General features: G+C 35.0%; 1 protein-coding gene across 6 annotated transcripts in view; it reads right to left on the bottom strand.

Moving 5' to 3' along the window:
* LOC150094789 (uncharacterized) overlaps positions 1 to 12,374 on the bottom strand; it is a 151,302-nt gene that overhangs the window by 114,058 nt on the left and 24,870 nt on the right. For 2 of the 6 annotated variants that reach the window (XM_090411535.1, XM_090411539.1), the window contains exon 2: positions 9,394 to 9,500. The exons of the other annotated variants lie outside the window; for them this stretch is intronic. In XM_090411535.1, the coding sequence (XP_090267661.1) occupies positions 9,394 to 9,485 (92 nt within the window). In that variant the 5' untranslated portion in view covers positions 9,486 to 9,500. The remainder of the gene's footprint in view (positions 1 to 9,393; positions 9,501 to 12,374) is intronic. 6 annotated transcript variants of the gene reach the window in all.

Below are 12,374 nucleotides of genomic sequence, written 5' to 3'. Positions count from 1 at the left end.
CTGCTTTAAGAAACTTCTCTAGTTTTGACAATCTTATATAGTGACAATATTCGTTATCATAAAGAGACATGAAAACAAGTAAGGAAATGAACACACATATTCAGGGCTCCAAAAATCCACTCAGCCACCTCAGACAAGTTATGAGAGACAAGTGGCAAGTGAATTTTCAGCCTCATTCTAAATGCATTCAAGGTATATTATTTTCTTCGCATAACAAAATTATGAATTAATTCGCATAACAAAAAATTGGAAATAAAACTTCTGGTTCTGGGATCCTTAATTCAAACACTACAACATTCTGTTTTAATAAATCACAAAAGCACTTGCAATTTTAGTTGCTGGTTTTCTCTAAAGTAAACCAATCACCTTCACTTTCTTCCATCCTTTTATCTCCTAAATTTATAGTTCAGAACTTCATGTTTCTTTGTATATGAAAGACTAAGAAAAAATGGTCATTAAAAATCCACCTACCATATCTTTTTACCACCACAGTTATCCCATCATCAAAGTCTTAACATAATTGATAACTTTTAAATGCTTTTCTTTCCTTCTATAGGAAAGACTTCATAAATTTCTGCTAATGAGTTCCAAAAATCTCCCTAATTTTATCAGTATTATAATGTTATAGCATTTTTTGTTTACTACATGCATGCACCACTACGTGTCAAACCTCTGGTTTTCATTTTAGTTATGAAGCAAGAAAAATGAGCCACCATTACGTGTTATAGTTACAGCACTTTGCTTGAAACAGTCAATCTCGCACACTCAAAGTGTGCAAGAAAACTAGTAATACTATCATATCATGAACATATTTAAATTATATTATAGTTACTGGTCTTAGTTTAGGTCCTTTCCATTCATGCGAAAATTAATAAGAAAATCATATCGACCTATTGCTAACCTCTGAACCAATTAAGAACATCCATCAAAATTTTTGGACGATCAATAATTTTTGAAATATCCAACTTTGAATATTGGACTCTTTCTAACACTTCATTACAACTGAAGGCTATAGAAGGAGCCTCATGAATTAAACAAAGACCAGTTTTCATTTCCAATAAATAATAAATTTTATTATCAAATCCATGCATCCATTTAGTTCAATATTAATCTTACACGTATATACAGTAAAGATGACATATGTACTAGACCAGTGATGGCAAACCTATGATACACGTGTCAGCACTGACACACTTGAGGGTTTCAGGTGACACTCCTTGGATGTTGAAAAATATTGGTATTCTGATGAAAAAACTGCAATAAATCATGTAAGGTCGCTCTCAGTTAAGGCAAAGGTAGGTTTGTTCATTGAAAGAACTTTCTACCAGTAGCCAGCAACAGAAAAGTCATTAAATGTAATGTAAGTTTGTAATTGCAGTTTATTAAATTAATTGTATAATATGAATTCATAGATTTTATATCAATGTCCTATTAAATAAATAGCCTAATATGATATGTATAAGTCACTATCTATGATTATGTAGTTACATTTATAATGCATGTATGCAAGTGGCACATCAACGTCAATATTTAAAAATAAAAAAAAGTTTGACAAACCTGGGTAAAAAGGTTCGCCATCACTGTACTAGACTTAGGTTTCCCTTTTTTTCGGTGGCCTGATTATTTTAATACTTCATCTTCGTAACCCCCAAAAATTTTTATGGCCAATAGGTAAAATAAAACAGATTTGAATGTTCATAGAGTTTTCATTTATTATTATTATTATAATAAAGAAGCATTTACTCTTTCGTGGAAAAAAGAAAACCCAAAAAACAAAACCCCTAGGTTTTCGAGAGTTTTTTTTAGGCAACCCAGCATTTAGCTTTTGTGACCCGGTGCTGGGTTGTGACCCATCATTTGGGAAACGATGTACTAGACAATATTTTCAAAAATATGCTTTGTCTCACAGTATAGTTTCAATAACAAATAAACCAATAATTATAAACACAAAAATTAAAACTGGCACAATCTAATTAAATACAGCAGTAAATCTATACGTTATTCTTCACACATCTTTATACCTTAAGTATGTGTGCAAACGTAATATAGTATTATCATAAGCTAATATTTAGATCACAATACGATTTAGCTAGTGTGATGTAATTAAATATTTGAACATTTCACGTAAATGAAAATACTACTGATACCATTATGTTATTTAAAAAATGCAATTATCTTGCAAAGACAAGTCAATGACTGGATCATGTTGCTGGCCTGGTTAACCAAAGTGGTTAATACACCTTGCTCTCCAACCAACAGGTCACAGGTTCCAATCCTATTATGGGGATCAATGTTTGTCCTTGTCTTTAGGTGGGAAGATGAGTTTCATTGTCTGGTGTGAGACTACTGTCCCCCACTTGTTGGAGGCCTGAAGTGGTCTGAAAAATTTCTATGTTCGGTCTCTAGAGCAGGGTTTCGGACTATGTAAAAATGAATACAAAAACAAAAAAAAAAAAAAAAAAATATATATATATATATATATATATATATAATTATGTGAGCCTGTGTAGCTCAGTAGAAGTGGCATTTGCACTCTACAGTGCTTGACCGCACGACGAAAGGCGTTCGAATCTAGTCACCAACTAGAGGAACTTTTTCTAAACCTTTTCTCGACCAGTTCCAGAGTTAGTTGATCTCTGGCACGGGCTAGCGGGTTTTTCCTCCCGAAAACTCGGGTTCTTTGTCCCGTAAACTCAAGAAAATCGGCTGTCGAACCCACACTATTTTCAGACATCAAATATATTATGTTGGGGTTATGGACCACCAGATGGCGGCACTTAGTAGCCACCTTCTTCACTGAATGCTGATTAATTAGTGATAGCCTTGGGCCAGCTATCTCTGATTGGCTACCAGTAGAGATTGAACCCACTCAGTCTCCAAAAGTTAGATAGGGCTTAAAAACGACCTCACCTACTCCCTATATACGGGAACAAAAAAAAGCGTTAGCTGATTTTTTTTTATATATATATATATATAATTGATAAAAATGGGGAAAGACCAAAGTACAAATGTACTATAGGTTTACTAATAACCTATAGTAACTAATAACCTTCAGAACGCAAGCAATTTACACACAAAAAAGAATATTGTTGGTGATGATGGACAGTAGATGCCATTGATGGTAGTAGTGTCATAATAGGAGAATTAAGTAGTAGTAGAGAGGATGAGATGTATTTAGCAAAGTAGAGAAGATTTCCCTCTTGCGATGAGTCCTTGGACTCCCTGGAGGTGTCACGTAATAATAACCTTTCGTGGGTGGGAACCATATACTAAAAAAACTGATAGTGCATCGTGAAAAGCAAGTCTGGCTCCAGCAAGTGCTACCTACTTTCTTGTTTTCATGAATTTTATTACTTGTGTTTCCTATTAAATTATTGTTTATGGATAATTTATATAAATTTACCTTCATTATGAACAATAAAAGAATGAAAACACAAATGGCCATTCTCAGCTGTATTATGAAGTACATTTTTAACTCATGAAGTTGAACGATACCTTGGGTGAGTGAAATTTTGATGTGGCTAGTAGATTTAAGTTGTATTTCTGTAGCCCTGTGTACACTCATAGCAGGATAAGCATTTATTGCCTTCTTTAAGTTAAAAGGAAAACCCATTTTTGAAAAATTAAAATTCAAATCATTTTGAACTTTTGGATTTATTTCAGCAATTATATATCAAAAAGCTGTTACTTTCTATGTAAAATTTCAACATTTAATTCACAGAAAGTGGATAACCATTTTGATATATCCACTCAGTTACTTAACCAATCAGAATACCAAGCTACAGTATCAAACACTGCTAAACAGAAAACAACATTAGGGCAACACGTACACCTTATTCACAGTAAGTCTTCAGTGACACTTGTGACATTAAAAAAAAAACAACTGAAACAAAGACAAGTTTAATAACACTTAATTAAATCAAATATTTAAATTTTTAAATTAAGTTAAAAAAAAGCATCTGCAGTGAGCAGACAAATTCAAACAAGGTGGATAAAATAAGATTTTGAAGACACAAGTGCTAGTGTAACATAATATAGTAGATTGCAAGATGTGGTTAAAAACTATTACTTGCAGATAAGACTCTCCCAAATTTTAGATAGTCATTACAGTTTAAGTGGGTGAAATGTAGTAACATTTCACGCACTGAACAAATGCTGAAATCTGTAGCAGCAATGGTACATAACAGTCTTAAACCAGATGAGTCTGTCATCAGTGTCAACTCCATGATATGCTAAGACCAGACTTCTTACAAATATGCTCACCCACTTGCCTGTGGCTAGTAGCTGCAGGCTGGACAAAATAGAACAATTGTCAATTTAATATAAAATCATAACTTTCTAAAATATCTTTATAACTTTAAAAAACACAGATGCAGCACCACTGATCGCTTTATGGAACTCCTAGTTACATTTCATTACAAAAAATGGGGGAGGAAGTATTGAGCAAGTACATTTTTGCATAGCGAGTAGGATTTTGCATAATTTGTCGATTCCTAGTTATAGATTATATAAAAATAGATAGTATTTTAATCAGCGACTACCAGTATGGATTCTGGCAATCCACAGTTGATATCTTAGTTTACATCTGACATGACATGTGCCATGGAAAGATTAGGAGAAACGTGCTATTGCCCTTCACATTTCAAAGGCTTTCGATGGTGTTTGGCATCAAGGCCTGCTTTGCAAAGTACCGTCCTTTGGTCTACCTGTCACTCTCTGTAACAGGATAGCCAGCTTTCTCTCTGATTGTTCACTGCATGTCATGGTGGACGGCACCCTCGCTTTGATTGCCACCAATGCAGGAATAAGTCAGGGGTCCATTCTCTCGCCTACTTCTTTCTCTAATACATAAAGGATCTACTCTCAATCACTAAAAATCCTATCCATAGGTTTGTCGATGATAGTACTCTCCACTCATGCTATTCTTCTGACAATGTAGTTTCCAGAACATCCCTTACATCAAGATCACCTGCATCTGGTGATCCTCCATACCATCCTCCTTCAGGCCAAAGATAACCTAGTCATCTTCAATGCTGCCAAAATGCAGTCCTACCTTTTCTCTTGCAAAAGGGATCTCAGCTCGGCTTCCCTCATCCTCAGTACTACACACATCACTAGACAGGAAGAACTACTGCTCCTTGGACCGACATTTCCCTCCAACCTCTCTTGGCACAAACATATCATATCAATAGCTTCCTCAGCTTCTAAAAAATTAGACATTCTTTTCTGCTCAAGCTATTTTACACCCACCTACTAACTCTATATAAATCCCAAATCTGCCCATCCTTAGAATTACTTACTGTGCACATATTTGGGGTGGTGCACCTAAATCCTTAAAAATTCTTGATGCTGTCCACAGGAGAGCATTTCAGCTCTCATAGATGACCCTTCCCTCACAGGCTCACTTCAACCTCTATCTCACAGATGCAGTGTTTCAGCTCTGTGTTTCTTCTACAGGTACTTCCATGGCCACTGCTCCAATAAATTGACAAACAGCATTCCTCCACTTGCTGTTAAGCTTGTTAAAGCAAGAGCAACATTCCTTTACAGTATAACTATTAAATCACTGAACCTGCTTCTCCACTAATTCATTTATTCCATCTACCTCTGTCACAGCTTTTCCTCATGATGCGTTACCCAACAATTTCAACCTACAGCTCTTTAAGAAGAATGTCAACAGGTTTCTTCTTTCTCATCCCTCATCTACACCTCACACACAGCACTGATGTGCTATAGGTTCTTGTACCTCTTGTGTGTGGGGGGAGATAAATATATTATATATATATGTCTGCGTGGTTAGCCTAGTGGCTGTGCGCTTTGCAACCATATGCCTGGGGAAGGAGTGTCCTAGGTTCGATTCCCATCAGAGACATGACGAGCTGAAGGATCCTCGGCCATAGCCAAGGTAGCCAGTCTTCGGGGGTGGACAGTAGGGTTTTTTCCCCAGTTCATTCTGGGGTTTTTCATCCCACAAAGCAGGCAAACCGACCTTGAGAACTCAACACTACGGACATAGGATACACTGGGGGCGTAGGGCTGACCACCTTATCCTGTGAACAGTTTGAGGTCCGATGATTAATAAACCCTTGACACTGCAAGGTAAAAGAGGGTCAATGGAAGGTGAGATATATATATATATATATAAAGGCAAAAATACCATCCACATAGATACCCAGAAGTTGTATAGGAGAACAAGGCATCTTCTAGATGCTCAAGGTCTCCTGGCTAAGACAGGAGAAAGAAAGCTCCCCCCGTGGAAGTAACTTCTATCTGCTACAGAGTATTTTTGCAAAGTAGCAGAATGATGATGAAATCAAACAGCTTAACTATGTCTGGAAAAAAAGCTTATGATAATAACTAAAGAGTTTCAGCATGAAGAATGACTAGAATTAAAGGTCCTGCCAAAATGAGTTTTATTATTTTTTTTTTTTTTACAGTATCTTTGACTGAGCTGATAGCTTCATCCAGCAAACAATGATACCAACAAGCTCTGTACTGAAGTTTTCTGCATTAACGCAAAGATAAGCTTCCTCCTGCTAACATCTCTCCAGTTCAGTTTAAAGTCTTGAAATCATTAAGATACAACACCCATTAAACTATTATGAAAGCTGACAAAGGAAGAGCCATTGTAGTTATGGATACTTCTGATATATCTTCTTTTACACAACAGAGCCAGAGATCAAGAAACACATCACTACCCCCAAATGAAGATCAATAAATTGAATTCTTTACTACTTGAAGATGTCAAGTGCGACTAGGATACTACCAAAAGCCTAAGACCCCCATTTCTATGGCCCACAAAAAATAAAAAGATGTTATTCTTAGACCCACCATTAAATGTTTGGACTTCAAACTTACCATCAAGCAAAATTTTTGACTCTTCCATGCTCCGACTAGCCACTCCAACATGTTCATAAAACTTTTCAGATTTCCTGATTAAAATAAACACTTATCCTTTTAACCTATGATGTTGTGGCCGGTTCTGACATTCAATCCTTATTTGTTCCTCTTGCTGAAACATAGTTATGCTGTTTGATTTCATCATTCACTCTGTTATTTTGTCTCCAAAAATACTCTGCAAGCAGCCCAAAGGCACTTCCATAAGGAGGCTTCTATCTTCTGCCATAACCAGTTTCTATCTCGAGCATCTAGAAAAAATCATATTCTCCTCAATATGACTCAATTATCATTCTGGATATGCTATGTGGACAATATTTTTGCCATATAGCCTCACTCTGAAGATGCCCTACCCTCTCTACAAACTAAAATCAACAATATATCAACTTCACTATGGAAAGAGAAATGGATAGGAAATTAGCCTTCTGAACATCCTCTTCCTCTCCTGCTCTTCTATTTGTTACAAACCTACCTTCAATGCCATTATATACAAGGTTCTGCACATTGCCCATCTCAAAAAATGGACATTGAAACTTTGCTTCCACCCTCATGATCTGAAATTAGACTTGACATTTTAAGTATTATGTAACCGAATGGCTTCTCCCCACAGAAGATTCAACACATTTTCAACTCTCAAAAGACCTATTCCTAAGAACCTTGAATCTGTATGGAAGATTCCAAATTCTTATGTTGCTGGAATCTCTGAACCAATTTTGAAGATCCTCAAAAAATATAATTTGGTCTCACATTTTTTCCTGTTAACAGGAGCACCAATCTCACATCTATAATAAACCTGAGAAGTCTGATATAGCACATCATCAAACTGACACGGACCACAGAATATTTTGGTCTAAGAATTTGAGTGTGCAAAGACAGTGCTAAACCACTACTATACCACCTCAACTTCAACTTGACCTATACCATACCACAACCATTCAACTTCTGTATCTAAAATTTGGGTGTCTTATTCTTATTTGCAAGCAGCAGTTTTTTTTTAATCATATTTCTCAATTTACCGAACTCTAAATTGCTACACACTAGCACACATTCAATATCTTGAAAATCTAATCTATCTACCTTGTTTGAACTGTCTGCTCATTGAAATATTTGATTTAACAATGTGTTATTAAACTTATGATCTACATGCTTCAGTTTTTGTACCTTCATTGATGTATAATACTTAAATGGGATTAAAAGTTGAACAAATCATTCATATTGCAAGCAAAGCAGAAACTACACAGAACATTCAGAACCTATATTCTCAAACTTTTACATATGCAATGGTAGTTCTGGATATATACAATCATCATCAGATAAATACACATAAAGAATATGGAATAGGTACCTCCCACCTTCCCATCCACATGAGTCCAAACAACCAAAGACTCAAAAATCACAGAAATGGTCAGTGAGCAATGCTTCAGACATAAGAGTAAAAAATCTGACCTTCCTCAATCTCACCTTCGCCCATCCCATTGCTCTTCCGATGTAATACAAATAATGTACTTCAGGATTATGTATGCAAACACACATTATTTATTTAATTTCTAAGGTTTTATAACATTCATAAATTGACTAATGCACAATAGTATACTGAAGTGAACAATAGCATCCACTGGGGAAGGCTTCTGTTTAACCTAGTGAATAATTCATACTAATAGCAGCCAGCTAACATTAGCCTTAATACCAATAATCATCCTAATATTTAACTTTCCATCTCTACGAATAAAATATGTAAGATTTATGCTACTGATATGCTGCTAGCTTTCAAACCTGCACACTTGCACTTTCAGTGCACAAAAACACTTGCAAAATATATAATGTCAACAGAAGTAGCAATTAAAAATTTGTAGTAGACAAAAAAAGCACTAATGTCCTATTATATATTGCTATCTATGGGTTAAAAAGAAGTTTACAACTATTAGGTTAATGGTGGTAGACTGTAGACAATTTTTAATAATAATCATGCAAAGAAGGAAATATCATTTTAAATCATCTTGCCAATAAAAATGGTTAAAAACTGTTTAATGAAAGCAGTCTTAAACCTAGAAATAGTTTAACAATGAAAACTACTGTGCTGCACTCTACACATTAAACCAAATAAGCATTAGTGTTAGAATATTCTTGACTGTTTATAAGTAATGTGCTGAAATTACTCACAGGGGAATTTCCAATTGTCAATATTTTGTTCTAGTGAAAATTCTCATAATCGACATGAATCTGAACGTGTATATGGCTTACAATAATCAAGAGACAAGATACAAATAAAATGAATATCGTGTACATTATCACAAAAACAATAAAAAATTTACTATAATATATTAAATTCATAAATCTCAACCTTTATCATTAATTCAAAATTTAAAAAATTAACTTTCAGCCAATGCAGGGATAACATATACAACATATGACTTTAATCTGAATGCTGTTACCACTGTATGGTCATTCAATATTTAGCAATTATATATAATAAACAAAATTATATAAAGTGCTGACCTTCCAGGAGGACTAATATTTTTAGATCTGCCAATTCCACGTTCTCCAAAACGTTCTGGTGGCCCACTGGAGATATATCCACGATTCATCATTTCTAACCTGACGCACTTGAAAAGTAAATGGTACTGTAGTACATAATGACAACCACAGCAACTAATTAAATGTAGAATACAATTTCAATAATCTTCCTAACGATTCATTTAATCCCCTGAGGCACTATTTTTGGGAGGAGTGTTTAAAACAGATTTACAATAAAACAGGATCATCAGCAGTACTGAATCATATGTTAGCCACTCAGTTATTAGGCAGAATGCAAGTATGTGCATGTGTGTAATATCACTCTGACTTTTACATAAGCCTGAATACTCTTTTAAGCATCGATTTATATTTCAACTAAACCAGAACTGGATATCGAGGACCTTTTCAAGTGGATAGTCCCAAGGTTATACTTGTATATATCCTATCATGAACCAAAACATGTTGTAGTTCATTACTTATGGGTATTACAGAATTAAGGCAATTAATCACAAGGAGTTAATGGCACATATGATTGCAAAAATAATTCCTCAATGGTAACACAACATTCTAGGCTTTCAACCATGCAACACAGCCATTAATCAAACAACAAAACACAGAATTAATGTTAAATAAATTTATCTATAAATGAATGTTATATTCAGTCTAGCATAATTTTTACCTATTCTCTGATTAAAACATTTTTATGTGATCCCCCCCCGCTACACATACACACACAGAAAGTTATAAACCAATAGTATGTTAGTACTCGTTCCATGAAAGAACAGAATATGAAGAAACAGAACAATGAAAGAACAGAACTGTGACAGAACAGAACAATGAAAGAACAGAACTGTGACAGAACAGAACAGCGAAGAAACAGAACTATGATAAAACAGAACTATGACAAATAGAACCATGACAAATCAGAACAGGGGAAAAATAAAATGTTTATTATTATTATTATTTTATTATTATTTATTATTGTCGTATCTCTATATGTTGTATAGATTTTTAATCACTGCAGGGTGTCCATTCGGCATAAAAATATCAATGTATAGTTCTATAACATTTAAATGAGCAAGTCCTTCACAGAACCTCCGTGGCTCCTTATCGGTTTTGTCAAAACTTATCCGGATGTACAGAATAATGGGATGAAACATTTTTGTTCTAGCAAAAATACAAATAAACTGTGTGCCTACATTTCCAAGAATACTAAGTAATTACAGGGGTACTTCTTAAGAACTGAGCGGCTCACCAGATTATAGGATTACCAGGAATAGGTACCCTTTCACTCAACGCCCCTAATTTAGTTTCTATATAACACTTTTGCTTGGTGTCCTTTTGCATCTTCTGTTAGATATTTCGCGTGGCACTTGAATTTTTGTTGTGAAAACGTCTTAGCAATTGTATCATCAGTTTGCCAGAATAAAAGGGTAATCCATCTTCCACATATTCACTGTAGACAGACATACAATTTATTCGCAAGGTAAGCATCCATACACATTTATGATCATATCGGCAGTTACTTATCTGCCCATATAATTTACTAGTTAGTTTAGTACTATGACAAAGCTTGAATATAAAATTAATAATAAATTTATTTTTTAACAGATCTATTATCATGGAATTTTCACTGACACAGAAAGGAAATCAAGTTCTACTGTACCAAGGATATGAATATACCAAGTATAGGGAAAATGAGAGTGGAGTGATTACCTGGAGATGCAGAATCTACTTTGCCACCAAATGCAGGGCATTCTTGAGGACACAGGAAGAAAATATCATTGGAGAGGTCCCACAACACTGCCATGATTCTAATCCTCAAAAAGCACAGGCAAACATTTTAAAGGCTAGGATGAAGCAAGACATGAAGGCAGTTGGTGCAACTCCGAGGAATGTTATGGGAAATATTTTATCAGAAGTGAATATGGATGTTTTGGAACACTTACCAAAGCAATCCTCACTCATGCAAAGTCTTTTTAAACATAAAGAAACTACTTATATTCCCAATCCAGCTACAACTGATTTTCCTATCCCAGAGAAGTATGCTGACCTCATTTTGTATGATACGGGAGCTGATGACCCAGAAAGAACATTGGCAATTGGGGATGATGATCTGCTCTCTCAGAATTAGACAAGGTTTAATTTATGGAAACGGAACATTTGATAAAGCACCTAGCATGTTTTTTCAGCTGTATACATGGCATGCTAAGATTGGCAATTCATATCCTCCATGTATTTATTTTCTTTTGCAAAAAAAGAATGTGGATACATACAACAGAATGTTTACCATATTGCAACAATTGGTGTCCAATATAACACCCTAAAAGATGCTGCTGAACTTTGAAAAAGCATGTATGTCTGCTACTCAAGCTTTTCCTTAATTTTGCTTTTCCACAAGCAGAAGTAAAAGGGTGCTACTTTCACCTTTGTCAGTGTTATTAGGAAGATCAACAGTATAGGTTTAAAGGACGTATACAAGTCTGATATTGACATGAAGTTGAAACTGAAGTCCCTACCTGCTCTCTCCTTTGTGCCAATAACAGATGTAAGAACTGTCTTTGACCAACTAGGCTGCCACATTTCCAGATGACGATAACTACAATGATGTTCTCACATATTTCTTCTCAACCTACATCGAAGGAGTTGCAGGAAGATCACCTCTCTTTCCAATTAGAATATGGAATCATTTTAAGGCTGCTGAGAGATGTCCTAAGACTATAAATTGTTGTGAAGGTTTTCACAATGCCTTAAACTCATTGTTTCATTATAGTCACCCAAGCATTTGGAACCTATTAGATGGATTAAGATGAGATAGAGCTTGCCATTGATTATTATTAGCCAATGCTCATAGAGGTCACCCAGAAGTCAGAAAAAAGAGGTATGAGATCTTTAGTAATCAAGTGCCAATAGTTGTGCAGGAATATTAAAATCAAGAAGATAAATTGAGGTTTTTATCGAAT

Source organism: Typopeltis vanoorti, chromosome 21 (genome assembly GCF_054136105.1).
Source record: "Typopeltis vanoorti isolate ZY-2024b chromosome 21, IOZ_Tvanoo_1.0, whole genome shotgun sequence".
NCBI lineage: Eukaryota > Metazoa > Arthropoda > Arachnida > Uropygi > Thelyphonidae > Typopeltis > Typopeltis vanoorti.
This window is presented reverse-complemented; position numbering and strand designations above follow the sequence as displayed.